The sequence below is a fragment of the Nilaparvata lugens genome, chromosome 6 (assembly GCF_014356525.2).
Source record: "Nilaparvata lugens isolate BPH chromosome 6, ASM1435652v1, whole genome shotgun sequence".
Taxonomy (NCBI): Eukaryota; Metazoa; Arthropoda; class Insecta; order Hemiptera; family Delphacidae; genus Nilaparvata; species Nilaparvata lugens.
The window spans coordinates 11,825,391-11,841,643 of NC_052509.1; the positions used below are offsets into that span (position 1 = coordinate 11,825,391).

Sequence of the window (16,253 nt, forward strand, 5' to 3'; positions counted from 1 at the left end):
GGCAATTTAATCAATATCAGATAGAATTTGATATTTATTCAAATTTTATGACTTAAGCCGTTGGGAGCATCCATATTTGATGAATGATTGTTGACTTATGTCTAAAATACCAGATTCCTTGCATATAGATCAGATCAGGTTAACTGATCAAAATACTCTTTCAGATGAAAAATATATTTATTCGATTTGAAATATTACTTAGTTTAATAGAAAAATAAGCATGGATTGTCAGACTCCTGTAAAATTCGTGGAATAGAGGTGGAATCAGAGGCAAAAGATCATTTTTTTTCTCCAAACTAATTGGTAAAATTCCGTTGTAGGATTATTTACATGTAAATGACATAATGTTTTTCCCCCTTCTCTTGAAATTTATTCTTTTGAATGAACATTTTCCCCTAAACTCTCTTTGTAACGCACAATACCCACTTCAGACTTCACATACTGGAACAATTCTATGTTGCGCCAAAAAAATTGTTCGTTCTCTCACTGTACAGTGAGTCAGTCATTCTATCAGGGCTCAAATAGTTTTGAAATTTTAATTGAATAAAAATGGAAGAATATAATTTCTCAATGTAAATAACAACACCTTCATTCAAAGACATATTAACTGCATGCATTTTCATATTGCCGATACAGCATCGATGAAACTGTAAACGTTTATTTAGCACTTTGTCTCAAAAATTGTTCTAGCTGAAAAATTAATAATTCATGTCACGTGTAGACCTAAACATTGCATCAGGAAAACGAAGTTTCAAAACTATGTTTTTCAGGTAGAAAGCAATATAGAAACAGATGTTCCTTTTTTAATTTCGACCATATGATTTGGTGATTTTTTAATGAAATCGAATGTACCATTAATGAAATTTGAACATTAATTCTGAAAAATCTGGAAGGAAAATTAAAATTTGGGCTTCCAGGTGCATGAGATTAATATTTTTAGAATCTATGTGCAAAATTTAGAGATCTAAATCATTCCCATTTTTCCGGTATGCAATCCACAACCCTACTCTCTTATTATATAGATAATTATCAAAAAAAATCTGGTGTGGTACACTCACACAACTTTTCTTGCTCATATTTGAAACTACGATAAGACTTCTGTATATGTGTATATATAATTGTTTCAGAGTACTTTCTCCTTCGTGTATATTGTGCAATTCGATAATTTTTTAAAGTCGTCAAAACAGCTGTACTACTGATGAAATATCTCGACTACCTACCTCATGCATGAGAAGGAGGTTACTAAGTCCATTTCTCAAGGATGGGATGGACCCCCCATTAGTTTCCCAGAAAGGAGACGCAAGCCAGTTTGATAGAGCTGATAAATAACTATACAGGGTATGCATTTGAAAAAAAAATCGGTCAAGTTATTTTTGAGAAAATCGTGAAAAAATGGTTTTTTTAGTAATTATCCGCCATTTTTCTCAAGAATATCACGGAGCTCCTGAAATTTTCCCAGAAATGAGACTCAAGTCAGTTGATAGGGCTTATAAATAGCTATCATGGTATAAATTTGCAGGAAATTGTTAGAGCCATTTTCGAGAAAACCGTGAATAACATGGTTTTTTAGTGATTATCCGCCATTTTTCTCAAGAATATTACAGAGCTCCTGAAATCTTCCCAGAATGAGACTCAAGTCAGTTGATAGGGCTTATAAATAGCTATCCATGGTATAAATTGATGAAAATCGTTAGAGCTGTTTTCGAGAAAACCGTGATAAACATGGTTTTTTAGTAACCATCCGCCATTTTGGATTCAATCTTATTCATTATTCATCTCAAACTGATTAGTTGAACCATAAACTGAAGAAATATTTCTTTAATCTATGGTTAAGCTGAACAGCGAGTTATCGATTTTAGAATTCAATATTCAGTCCGGGCGCAAATGTCATGAATAAGGCACTCCGTGATAATTTTTGGGTAACAGCCGTGGAAGATGTCTCAATTTCTTTGTTAGGTTCAGCATAATAAGGATCGTGTTGATGATAAGTCGAAATCACAGGCAAACACCTTGGAAACAAGATGGCCGCCTAAATTTTCAGGGTTTTGCAATATCGCTTGTATTTCAATGACCGTTCAAGATATTCAACCGTTTTCCTAGACAAAAATATTTTGAACATCTTCCTCTACAATTATTGTTTCGTAACATTTTCCTCTAAAACGCATATTGTTTTAGTTATAACCTTCAAAAGCCCAAAGAAACGTTTTTTCTAATTTTTTTCAAATTTCATTCCATTATAACTTTGTTCGTGCAAGAGATACAGAGGAATTTTAAATCTTTGAAGTTTAGAGCGTTTTTTCAACTTTAAAGGATATATCTTCATGCGCTAAGTGTATAATGCGAAAGATTCAAAGTAGAAAAAACGCTCTATATTTCATAGATTAAAAATTTTTCAGTATATCTTGCACGAAGTGCAAGTTAGAAAAGTTAGAATGGAATGAAATTCGAAAAAAAGTTTTTTTCCACAACTGCGCATAAAGAAAGAATTTACATACTTAATTCTCCTCGTAAAAAAGCTTTTCTCTGAGGAGAATCTACTTTTTCGCTCGCTAACCATCTGCGCATGCGTAGTAGATTTTCTTTATATGCTCGCAAATCATTCGCGCATGCGTAGAAGAGTTTTTTTTTACGCTCGCTAATCAGCTGATGATAAGCAGCTCGCCAAAAGACAAACCACTCTCGCTCAGATCTTAACCTAAAAAGTCGGTAATTGTACCAATTCTACAGCCATGATGGATATCAGTGTAAACGGATTATTATAAACTCCGCCAGATATAAGTGATTTAACAGGTTTGTGCAGTTGTAGAAAAACTTTTGTATGTAATTCGCGCGTAATGCTTCTTTATCGCTCTTGCAAAATTATCACGCTCCATTTCGCGTCGCGTGATAACTGTTTTGTGCGAGCGATAAAGTTGCGCATAGCTCAATACATAAATAGTTATTTTGGGCTTCTGAAGGTTATAACTAAAAAAATATGCGTTTTAGAGGAAAACTTCATCAAACGAAAATTGTAGAGGAAGATGTTTGGGCTAAGCTCTAGCCGATATGCTCCCCCTGTTATCTCAGTTATTATTGAAGATATCGACTCAATTTTTTTTTAAATGAAAGAGGAAGACAAAATAAAGCGCGCTAGCATATTTTTATACCATTTGATTCAATTTAAATATTATAAATAGCTGTTTCAAAACTAACCTTAAAACTAACCTTATTGAAGAAATGATTACTAATGATCGAATGATATCAATCACTGTGTATCTCATTATTCTTGCAATGTATTTTAATTAATATTCAATTAATTGGATCACATTGAAAATCTTCAAATTGCAATTTGAAGAAACAAATTACTAAAAAATTCAAGAGACTATGGTTGAGAAATTCATTTCTATTAGACTATAAAGATTATCGAGATTAACATCAACTGTTTCTTTTATAAATATCGATAGTTTCAAGATCGACACAGTAGTTCTGCAAACCGTTATCGAGCTCAGACAATATCGGTATACGATTATTTAATGAAATGAAATATCATTCATATTTTTGAATACAAATAAAATAAAATTAATTATAATGTTAAAATTTTTAAATGATCGAATTATTTATATTATTTTATTATTTATTCGAATTATATTTGTCATTCCACGTGTTGGTAGTTGGTACAACAATGAGAAATTATTGGTGGAAATTATTGATGGTGGGTTTGGTTAGGTTAGGTTGGTTTGGATTTGTTATCATATTAAGTTTGATTAGATTGGAATTGATTTGTTTTGGGTTTGGGTTAGGTTGGAGAAAATTTGATTAGGTTAGGTTAGATAAAATTTTTGTTAGGTTCCCTAACCTAAATTTCCCCAACCTATGCTCCCTATAACCTTAGCTTTCCCAAACCTAACCTTTTCTGATGAAGCTCCTCTTCAGGAGTGAAATGCATTCCTCAAGACTCCAACAAAAGTAATTGTTTTTCAAAATATTTACTAGTAACACAGTGTCAGAACTTCAACAAAGTTATTATATAGTGTTTTGTCATGGAAAGCAACTTCAATTACAAATCTTTCAATCATACCAATATTATTACATCCTAACCTAACCAAAATTTTCTCAAATATTCACTAGTAACACAGTGTCAGAACTTCAACAAAGTTGAACGATTTGTATTGATAGGATTAGGTTAGGGGAGGTTAGGTTTAAAGAGGTTTTGTATAGTGAGCTTAGGTTGGAGAAGTTCATGGTTGGGAAAGATTAGATTGGGAATGGTTAGAGAGAATTGTATTAGGAAAGGTTAGGTTTGGGAAAGCTAAGGTTAGAGGGAGCATATGTTGGGGAAATTTAGGTTAGGGAAGGTTTGATTGAGAAAGGGTAGGTTAGAAAAGATTTGGTTAGGGATAGATTGGGTTGAGAAAACTTACATTAGAGGAAGCTAAGGTTAGGAAGGGTTAGGTTGGAGAAGGATCAGTTAGGAAAGATTAGGTTAGGGAAAGCTCAGGTTGGGGGAGGCTTAGGCTAGGGGAAGCTTAGGTTAGGGTGAGCTTAGCTTAGGGGAAGCTTGGGTTGGGAAAACTTAGGTTAGGGAAGGTTTGATTGTTAAAGGGTAGGTTTGACAAGATTAGGTTAGGGAAAGCTTAGGTTGAGAATACTTGGGTTAGCGGAAGCTTAGGTTGGGAAAGTTTAGGTTAGGAAGGGTTAGGTTAGGAAGGGTTAGGTTGTGGAAGGGTCGGTTAGGAAAGATAAGGTTAGGAGAAGCTTGAGTTAGGGTAAGCTTAGGTTGGGGGAGCTAAGGTTAGGAAATCTCAGGTTAGGAAAGTTTGGGCTAGGATAGATAAGGCTAGGAGATGCTTTGGTTAGGAAGGTTTAGGTCAGGGAAGGTGTGGGTTAATCAGATTATGGTAGGCCTGCTTAGGTTAGATTAGGCATAAATAGAAATAAAAATAAAAATCTCAGTACCCTTTTTGAATTATTTTATCACAACATGTTTCAACATTGATGCCATTTTCAAGTGAAAAATGGAAATCATACAAAATGGTAAATTTCAATTTCAATGTTGAAACATGTTGTGATAAAAAAATTCAAAAGGGGTACTGCGATTCATTTTTCTTTCTATTTAAGTAGCCCTACACAGAAAAGGGATAAATAGATTAGGCATTTTTAGGAGTCCTTCTAATTTAAATCTGTTGCTAACATTGATTTACACCAGCTCATCAAATGTTCCTCTTCAGAGTTTCAGAGTGATTTCTGTTTCTCATTTTTCTCATAAGTTGGAACAAATCCCTTCTCCTGGCAAATTCAATTGTTTTTCTTCTTGGAAGTTATAACTTTTTCTTCTTCTTGCAGTTTTGATTTCTCATTTTTCTAACTATTAAAGCATAATGTGACTCAATGAATAAATATTTTAATAATAATAATGCATTCAAATGTCAGCCCTTTTATTTTGAAGAAATTTCGTTTTTTTCCTAAACTCGACTTTTCATTGTTTTTCTTTTTTTTAAATTATAATACATGAACCAATGATAACATTATTTAATTAGTAAATATTTTGATAAATAAAGTATTTTCTTGCTTTTTATTGCTGATGATGATTATAACAATCCTCCAAAATCCTTCACATAGCAAATTTGTACGTTTTCAACAAAATTCAAAATAATTATGATTATTATTAAAGTTTTTGATGTTTTGTTAAGGTTCCAGTAAAATTCTCTTATTGTCTTAAACATTAATGTCAGTGTTATATTTTCTCCAATTGCAATCGGCTGCTGCCATTCATTTACCAATGACTCAAATGTTTTTCTTTAAAAAGCTAGAGCAATTTCGATCAGCCTACTCATTTTTTTCTTCTCAAAAGTAAGTGGGAATGTTTTTTTTTCAAAAGTTGGGAAAATTTATTTTTTCTCAATTTGTTTCCGTTTTTAAAAGGTAGAACAATCCAAATTTTTTACTTGTAATTTCATTATTTTTCTAAAAAGCTAATTATTTTGATTTCAATTTCTTTCTCATAATTATAGCTATTTCAATTTTTTCTTGCCATTTTCAATTTCTCACTTTTCAATAGTATCAAGGAATATTTTCATTCATTAACACAAAATTTTTCACAACGGAATTTTTATTTTTCCTGTTAAGTTCCTGTAAGCAAGCTTTATGAATATTTCTTCAACTGTTTCCTCTTTCAATGCATTCGTTGACTAAATCTAAATGTTTTACTTGCAATTCCATTATTACTCAAAAGTTAATTTCAATTTCAATTTTTTCTTATAGTTAGAGCTATTTCAATTTTTTCAAAGCAAATCTATATATCTGAAAATGAATGTCTGTTTGTATGTTTGTTTGTTCCCTAGAGACCTAGAAACTACTTGACAGAACGGCATGAAAATTTGGGAATATGTTGTGTGAATATTGGGGATGGTTTCTGACCAGAAAATTTCATATGGGGAGTATAAACAATTGTTTATTAATCCATTTTACAGACCTATGTTCTCGAAATGATTGGACCATCTATTGACAATCAACAACTATGAAAACATTAAATTCATCTTTGAAACACTGATTAAACCTATCTATTTTTTTAAAATTCAACACTTTACTGATAAATATTACTACCAATTGATTGAGAAGAATTTGTTTTCGGAATAATAAATGCTGCATGACTAAGCACATAGGAAGTCCGTTATTGAGATGTAAATGAAAATATTGATTCAGATAAATTTAATGATTCAAAAAATAAAGTTAAGTGTGACATGAGATACATTGACTTTTTGGCGGTAAGAAGTTCGCCAGGCAAGCAAGTGATTTATAAAAATTCCCTAATCCATGCACGTTAATCAATTTATTCTATTACCCTACAATACTCCACTCTACAAAGAATAAACAGAAAAACTATATCAGCCCATACTCACACTATTAGTGGAATTTGAATGGAAAAGCAAGGTAAGAGCATAGCTGTTTTTATTAGACATAAAGTAAGATGCATGGACACCATGCATAGCCTATTATTTTATTTATTCATTTATACATTAATAGATACAATCATTCCCAACTATGAATGATTGGGAAAGGAACAACAGGCTTAAAGCCCAAAACTGTTCCTTTCCCAAATTTAGATAGAAATTTTCCAAAAATTTTATCACAATTCTTTATAAATTGAGCTAACATCTAGGCTATTTATCAAACAAATAATTAATCACGATTGTATCTACAATTTAAGGAACTTTAAATGAATCGTATTAAAATTAATTATTGCGCTAATATCATGGATGATATGAAATGATATTCTATCAAATCTGATCTTACATAAATTCTTGCTGCAGTTTACCACCTATTCTATTAATAAATAATTTTGTTCATATCTTTTCAGAGCAATTACACTATAAAATAGATTCTTCTATTAGTTCGTAACATGTTCATATGAAAAGAACAATTTAATAAGTTATAAAACTCATAATCATCTCACGCTTAACAATAAATAAATAATACCGTATTATGAAGCAGCTTTTAGAGAAATTTTTAACATAAATTTATTATGAAATTCAAAATTTTAACAAAAAAGTGTTCTTTAAAACACTATTTCAATCAATTCATTGATTTAAATGATGTGTCTTCCAGGTCTTCCAACTTGAAAACAATAAAATCAAGATCACAATAAGAATTTCGATTAAAAGTTGAAATATCGATAGTGGACATTTTCGATAGTTTCAACTGTCAACAATGCCAAATGAGTTGACTGATTTGTGAAACAACAAAAACAACGATTACTGATGAGAATGAATCAATGAGTGTAATTTCAATCTTCTGAATCAAAATTTATAATGAAGAAAATTCAATTTTTCAATAAATCATAAGATTTAATGTTCCTTGTATTATGGAGATTCGATTTATTGATAGCATTCAAAAGCTTTTCAAGTGACACAATCGGAATTCATATAATTGAAAGTCACCATTGCTCAAGGTTAGTTTTGAAACTGCTATTTATAATATTTAAATTGAATTAAATTTTATGAAAATAGGCTAGCGCGCTTTATTTTTTCATCCTTTTTTGTTTAAAAAAAAGAATTGGGTCGATATCTTCAATAATAACTGAAATAACGGGGGGAGCATGTCGGCTAGAATTTTGCCGATGTTTGTGCCCGGACTATAATTTGCATGTTCTACAGTTGTAATCTATGCTTTGACTGACCTGAGTGGCTTCCGAACCGCTAGATATCGATCGACACTGATCCACATGAAGGTGTAGACAGTGACTGCCCACAGAGTGACCTGCACATAACCGACCAGACGACACACCAGGTCTCCGTACACCCATTGCTCCACCAGGGCCGGGTACACACTCAACGGCACCACTAGGACACCACAGAGTAGGTCAGCCACCGACAGCGATACCACGTAGCAGTTCATCACTTCGCCACGCCCTGAAACACAACATGACAAATTTATTAAGGTTTTTCGATGGAATTATTCTTTCTTTTTTGTGTAGCTGAGAAGTTGATATTGTGGTAATAGTTCATATAAAATAAAAGACTAAGAAATTGTCAAATACCTTAGACAGTTATCAAAGATTGACAATGGCCTTTCTAAATTTTAATAAAATCTGTGTTTTTTGACAATTTCTTAGTCAAGAATTATTCTTCACACATCATTCAACTTCTCTATTCAAATAAATAAGCAAACAAAAAGACCCCTAAAAGTGAATACAAGATTGTTTTCTGATCTCTAACTATTAGAAAAATATACATAGGATTCATAGTTTGTATCAAATTATGGTGTTGTGTATCAAGTTGAGATGATACTGTACAATGTGTGGTGATACTGTATCATTTCGTGGTGATACTGTATCATTTTGTTGGGATAATGTGTCAATTTGTGGTCATACTGTATCATTTATGGTGATAGAATAAGGGAAGATAGCATTATTAGAAGATATCTCATGATGGTGTGCATCAAGTTGAGATGATACAGTATTATATCGTGTTGATACTGTATCATTTCGTATTGATACTGTATCATTCATAGTGATAGCATCTATAAAATATATAGAGCGTTTATGTTCCAATTTTCAATGTTAACTCAAGTCCTAGTAGTTGTTTTTGGTGAAGCTATGTGACGCTAGTAGTCTCTAAGTAATATATAGTTTATACAGTAATATATAGTTTATACAGTAATATATAGTTTATACTATAGTTTATAGAGCTTGAAAAGGATAGCGCTATCTGCTTTGTCGAATGATAGATAAGGATAGCAACACCAATGTTAATCAAATGCTGTCATATAACATGGATCTTATGAATAGAAAGAAAAATGAAAATCTCAGTACCCTTTTTGAATTTCAGTACCCAAAGTTGCAGAGCTTGAAAAGGATAGCGCTATCTGCTTTGTCGAATGATAGACAAGGATAGCAACACCAATGTTAATCAAATGCTGTCATATAACATGGATCTTAAAAATAAAAAGAAAAATAAAAATCTCAGTACCCTTTTTGAATAATTATTTTATCACAACATGTTTCAACATTGAACAAGTAGCCCTATACAGAAAAGAGATAAACATGGATCTTACTCTATAAGTACATTACATTCAGCTGAGAAGTGTCCAACCTTTCAATATCATCAACTTTGGATGGAAGAAGATATGACACCTTACTGCTGCATTGCCAATTAATTGTAAAGCAGATGGAGAGTAAACTTTTAAATTTTCCGGTGCTTTTTAAAACTTTCTGATGCATCGTGGCGTGACTGAGCAGGTGAACGTCGCTTCCGTGACAAGCAAAAACGTCTCTTAACCTTCATTATCAAGTTCTAGACAATTTTCGCTAACGGCCAATCAATTTAATCGAAGGTTACTGCACAAATTGGGATATTGTGATGATGATGTGTCAGTGAAGCTATTATTTATGGTTACTTAGTGCCGGTTACATTTTAACCGTGATTAATTCCACGAGAATCAATCAGAAAAGCCGTCTTTTTCAAAAAGCCGGTTAAATTTTAACCGTGATTAATTCGACGAGAACCAATCAGAGAAGCCGTCTTTTCAAAAAAGCCTTCTCTGATTGGTTCTCGTAGAGTTCATCATGGTTAAAATTTAACAGGCTTTTGTGCACTGGGCCTTAGTGATTAATATCGTATTTCAATTATGATCAACACTGATTTCTTTGTCCTCAAATTGAAACTAAATTAGGAAATTGAAAAAGTTTTGGGTAATAGCCTGTTTTTCTTTTCCGATTATTGTATTGTTTGTGCTAACCTAATAAATGAATAAATAAATAAATTGTGATTTCAACTACAATTCATTAGTTTTGGACTTTTTTTGACGATTTTCAATACTCAATATAGATGAGTACTATTTATTTTCACTGTACAATCATCTCAAATATCAGATGAAATAATAGAATCAGATGATAAATAGAACTAAGGACTTCTGCTACAACAAATGTTGACAGAAGCAATGCACCTAGAATCTATTCTAGGTACCTTGGACAAAAGTACTAAATAGCAGAAGGAAATTAGAAGATTGAAACTGTCCAAAAACTGTGCCCAGACATCAGCCCCCTATAGTAACTTCATAGGTTTCCCACATTTCAGAGGATCAATTTCCGCAAGGTCCAATTGAAAACTTGAAAAACTGGAAACTTGGAGAGTTTGAAATAGGCCTATAACTATCCTCGGTAAATTAAGAATCTATATGCAAAATCTCAAGTTAATCAGTCCAGTAGTTCAGTCGTGACCATGCGTCATCATGAATTTCCTATCCTGTACGTGTATAAGCCAATTCTTTCCTTCATTAATGATAACTTCATTAAATGAATAAATTCTAACCTTATCTTGGACTTTGTCACCTATAAATTTGGAAGAAAAATAGCACAAGGACTAACTTATTATTTTATCTTCTATAATGTTATTGCATTAGTGTCATTTGCATTATAAATTAAATAGAATAGATTATTGTTTATTCATTTGGGAATTTTTTTATGGAATTGGGATATAAAGAAGTTTTGGACTGTTGTAGTCTGTTTCTTTGTCCTTGAGTTGATTGTGATAATCATGAATAAATATTTATAATAATATTTATTTTTCATTTCTATGATTATGTATGTATATGTATCTGCCAGCTTTCTCTGTCTCTGTTTTGTTCCTTGTCTAACTGCATTGCTCTCTAACTGTACTCCATCATGCGGACGTGATTTTACATTTTATCACTTGCATGGTTGACTATTTCCACATATTTTTCATTTATAGCTGTATAGTGTAGGCAAGAAAGGAGATTTATCAGTATTATTATTTATTTTCTAATAATTTAAGTGATGAATTTCCTTTATGTATTATACTACATTATTATGTGTCATATCATTATTTTAGTATTAATAAGTAGTTGGCTATAATAATAATATATAATAATAATAATAATAATAATATAATAATATATATTATTATTATTAGTAGTGGCTATTTTCTTACACTTGCACAAGTTGTTTGTTTATTTTTCTTTCTTGTGGAAATTATTATAAATATTTTATTATTATCATCATATTTCAATTATTATTGTATTGTAATAGAATTGGACTCAACACGAGCTTTATTCGACATTAAATATGTGTCTCTTAGTAACAGAGAAACAGATTATAATATTAAAGCTGTTTTATCATCACAATCTTCCCCCCTTAATATAAGTTTTGGTCCAATGATGGAGTCGAGTAATCCTGGATGACACAGGTCCTCATGAATTTTATCAGTTTCTTATATCTGTATGGCATCCAACAGTGGCACAGACTTTGTAGGTTATCTGCTGGTATATTCTCTTTTCCAACTCTATAAATTATATTGAACTTATATTCTGACAATTCAAGGCGCCATCGTTGGATTTTGTCATTCTTAATCTTGCTGGTTTGTTTATTACTAAACATGAATGAAACTGATTTCTGGTCTGTGATAAGTGTAAATTCTCGTCCAAGTAAGTAATGTCGCCATTTCCTGATTGATTCCACAATGGCATAAGTTCTTTTCCACTGCAGAGTGCCTAGTTTCAGATGTGGAAAGAGTTCTTGAGAAAAACGCCAATGGTCTCTCATTCTGTGTTAATACTGCTCCAATAGCGTAATCTGAGGCATCAGTTTCCAAGTGAACGGGACGTTTTCATCAATGTGCACTAGAACTGCAGATCCTATTTCTTTCTTTAATGATTCAAATATATTTCTGCATTCTTCATTCAACGGGAAGTGAGTATTATGCACAAGTGGATGGATCTTTTTTGAAAATTCTTTTCCATTGGGTAGTGTGCAAGCATTCCAAGGACACGCTTCAATTCTTTCTGATTTTTGGAGCTGGTAAGTCAAGGCGTGGTTTTCAATCGATCTGGATCGGGCTTAATCATACCCTGATCAATTTCGAATCCCAGAAAGGTTTAATTCTCATTAGATATTTTACACTTTTCTTCATTAATCGTGAGGCCATATTTTTCTGTTGCTCTCCAGAATTTTCTAAATTTTCATCATGTTCTTCTTGGGTCCTTCCGCATACAATAATATCATCTAAATAGGCATAACATGATGTCAAATTTCTTGTTCTATGATTTGATCAATCACTTTCTGGAAAGCAGCTACTCCATTCGTGACTCCGAACGGAATTCTTTTGAATTGATACAGTTTGTGCCAACTTCAAATGCGGTGAAATGCCATTCCTCAGGCAAGATTGGTATCTGGTGATAGGCAGATTTCAGGTCAATAGATGAGAATATTTTATATTGCGCTACCTTATTGACTAATTCTTCCATTAGTGGTAGTGGATAGGCATCCAAATTCGTGAATTTGTTGATGGTCTGTGAATAGTCAATCACCATACGTTTCTTTTGGTTCTCTCTTGAAGTAACAAATGCTTGAGCTCTCCAAGAAGAATGACTATTTTCTATAATATCAGCATCTTTAAGCCGTTTGACTTCATTCATCATAAAAAGTAATCCTCTTCTGAATGTCGTCTCGATTTAGTTATTATAGGCCGACAGTCCGGTTGAAGATCACGAAACAATGAGACAGTTCTACTGTAGCTTGGGCTAGAGCACTTTTTAATTTCATAAGTAGGCCTTCTTGCGTCATTGTCTTCATTCAGTTGTAGTGCTGCTTTAGATAAGCAGTAACGTGCATGTACTACATTTTGAGGTTTATAAAGCTTTCTTCACGAGTTTTTATAGCTTCTTCAAATGATATACAATTGCAAATACTTTCAAAAATATTCGGTGACACATAATTGATCAACATTCAATTCATCCTTTTTCGGGATTGAACTGTTTTTTAAGAAGTTTAAAAATGTTACCTTCCAATGTCTCCACGTTTTCGGTGCTTCATCTGAATCTTGGTCAATCGATAAAACTGTTGGTTTCAGTATTTTTCCAGCATTTGGTTTTGCGAATCGTTTTCTCCTTCACTGACTAAATCTTGACGTTTACTCGTTTTTTTTTCGGACCCATTTATTTTATTTTTAATGTCGAATAAATTGTAATAGAATTGGACTCAACACGAGCTTTATTCGACATTAAATATGTGTCTTAGTAACAGAGATAACAGATTATAATATTACAACTGTTTTATCATCACAGTATTCATTATTGGAAATATTCTCTAGTTATTCTGTATTTTGCATTTTGGAGAAATAAAGTGTCTTTCTCTCTTTCTTTATGAGGACCCATCAATGACGGGAGAAGGGAAACAGAATGAGAGAGGAAACCGGAAAATAGTGGAAAGATGAAGAGAAAGCCTAAGAGGAAAGAGAAAAACGGAATACTCTCGAAGGAGGGAGAGAGAAACAAAAAAAGGAAGAGAGAAACGCGTAGAATATTGCAGACAGTAGAAAGCAGTTGACCCCAAACGAATTAGCATGCAAAGGATGACAGCTTTGCCAAATGTTTAAAATGACCTCTGAATTCCCCCCACCCCCTTAAATCAAAGCTGTGGAGAGAGAGGGAAGTGGAGGGGATAACCCAGACAGCGATGAGTGTAACTGGACAATTAGGGAAGCTGTATGGTCCCTAAGTCCCTTATTGCTGCTTTGTCAAAGCCCCCAAAGTCCCCCAAGTTCTCACTCTAGGTTCACAGGGGGAACCCCTGTCCCCTAAGTTCGCAGGGGGTCAGAAGAGGGTGTTTTGAGTTTACAGGGGGGACTCCTGTCCCTCAAGTTCACAGGGGGTGAGCACATGGAGAGTGGGAGGGGAAAACAGCTGCGGTTTTTTTTTTTTTTTTTTTTTTTTTTTTTTTTTTTTTTTTTTTTTTTTTTTTTTTTTTTTTTTTTTTTTTTTTTTTTTTTTTTTTTTTTTTTTTTTTTTTTTTTTTTTTTTTTTTTTTTTTTTTTTTTTTTTTTTTTTTTTTTTTTTTTTTTTTTTTTTTTTTTTTTTAAGATTACGTCCTAAAGACTCCAGTCATGGAGTATAAGACAAGTCATGTTATTACATAATAATTCTAACACTAAGTAGTTCAACCTAGTTTAGGTTTGAAAGGAATTCTTGTACACTATAAAAAGCTCTATCAACTAAATATTTTTTCATTTGTTTTTTGAAAATCTTCAAATCATCATTACTTTTCAAGATTTGAGGTAGCTTGTTATAAAATTTCCTACCAATATAATCTGGTTTTTGTTCAAATAACCTACTATTGTGACCCATTATATGATAATCTGCTCTGTTTCGCGTATTATACTCATGAACATCTGAATTCTGGATCACACCACTCGTTTTCACATGCATTACAACTTCATATACATACAAAGATGGCACAGTTAATAGACCAAGCTTTTTAAATAAAGGCCTACAAGAGTCTAACCTATTCACTTTCTCTATACATCTGAGTGCCTTCTTTTGAATCTTAAACACCCTGTCCATATTTTGTTGAGATGAATTACCCCATACTAAAATAGCATACCTAATATGAGATAGTATAAGTCCATGGTAAGCAGTTAACAGTAGTTTTTTATCATTCAGCCTAGCAAGCTGCCGCAGGACAAATACCCCAGATGATATCTTATTACATATCCTCTCAATGTAAGGATGCCATGTTAATTTCCTGTCCAATAAAATTCCCAAGAATGCTACTTTCTCTTCTTGGTCTAATTCATTTTCCTCTACAAACACATTTATTTCTCTATCCTCTACTGAATTATATTTACTTTTGAATTGTAGGAATTGACATTTCTTACTATTTATTGTTAATTGCCTTTGCTTCAAGAATTGGACAATTGACTGTACTCCAGTAAAAGCATTTATTTCTAGACTATCTAATAAATAATTGTTAAAGATAAGCGATGTGTCATCAGCAAACAACAGAGCTCTGTGATCTTTTAACTCTTTTGGTAATTGGTTCACATACAACAGAAACAGTAAGGGACCCAGAATTGAGCCTTGAGGTACTCCAGCCTGGACCTCCAGTTTTTGAGATTTAATTTTTACTATTTCATTCCCATCCACCTTGGTAAGCTCAACACACTGGTTTCTACCTATGAGATATGATTCAAACCATTTTAGTTCTATACCATTCACACCTACAGTTTTTAGTATTTCCAATAATATTCTATGGTTCACACAATCAAAAGCTTTGGATAAATCAAGAAATATTGCGGCTGCCTTCTCACCTGAATCTATTATATCTATTAGTCTTTCAACAAGGGATACTATTGCAGTCTTAGTAGATTTCCCTTTCTGGAACCCATGCTGTTCATCACATATGAAATTAATTTCTTCCAGGTGCATCAATAACCTATTTAAAACTACTCTTTCAAAAATTTTACTTATTACATTTAGAATACTAATGGGTCTATAATTTTCAACTCTTTCAGAATCACCGCTCTTGAAAATTGGCAAAATTTTTCCTTGTTTCAGATCATCAGGGAAAATACCCTGCTCTAGTGAAGTATTAAGGAGATGCAATAAAGGGTCCAGTAATTCATTTTCACATTCTTTTAAAATTTTGCTTGAGACCCCATCCAATCCTACTGTTTTTTTGTTATTCAAATTTTTTATTATTCTTGACAACTCATCTCTTGATAATGGATGAAATTTAAATACCTTTTCAATTGGCTCAGCATTTAATGTAGTTGTATTATAAGTATTAGTGTTCAGTGACTTTTGGAGATTATATGCAACCTGTTGATAATATTTATTGAAAAAGTTACAAATGTCTATACTATCATCCATATAATTTCCATGTTCATCGATTATCCTAGGGACATTAGTAACTGTATCTTTTTGAGCTGCTCTCCTATTTCTATTAATTACCTCCCAAACAGCAGAGTTAAAATTGGTACTAG

At 32.4% G+C, this 16,253-nt stretch overlaps 1 protein-coding gene across 1 annotated transcript in view; it reads right to left on the reverse strand.

Annotated features, from left to right (window-relative positions):
* Window positions 1–8,155: 8,155 nt before the first annotated feature.
* LOC120351790 (G-protein coupled receptor 52-like) overlaps window positions 8,156–16,253 on the reverse strand; it is a gene marked incomplete at its 3' end in the record, with an annotated part of 143,789 nt that continues 135,691 nt past the window's right edge. The window contains 1 exon segment of the mRNA XM_039430116.1: window positions 8,156–8,387. Within this exon segment, the coding sequence (XP_039286050.1) occupies window positions 8,156–8,387 (232 nt within the window).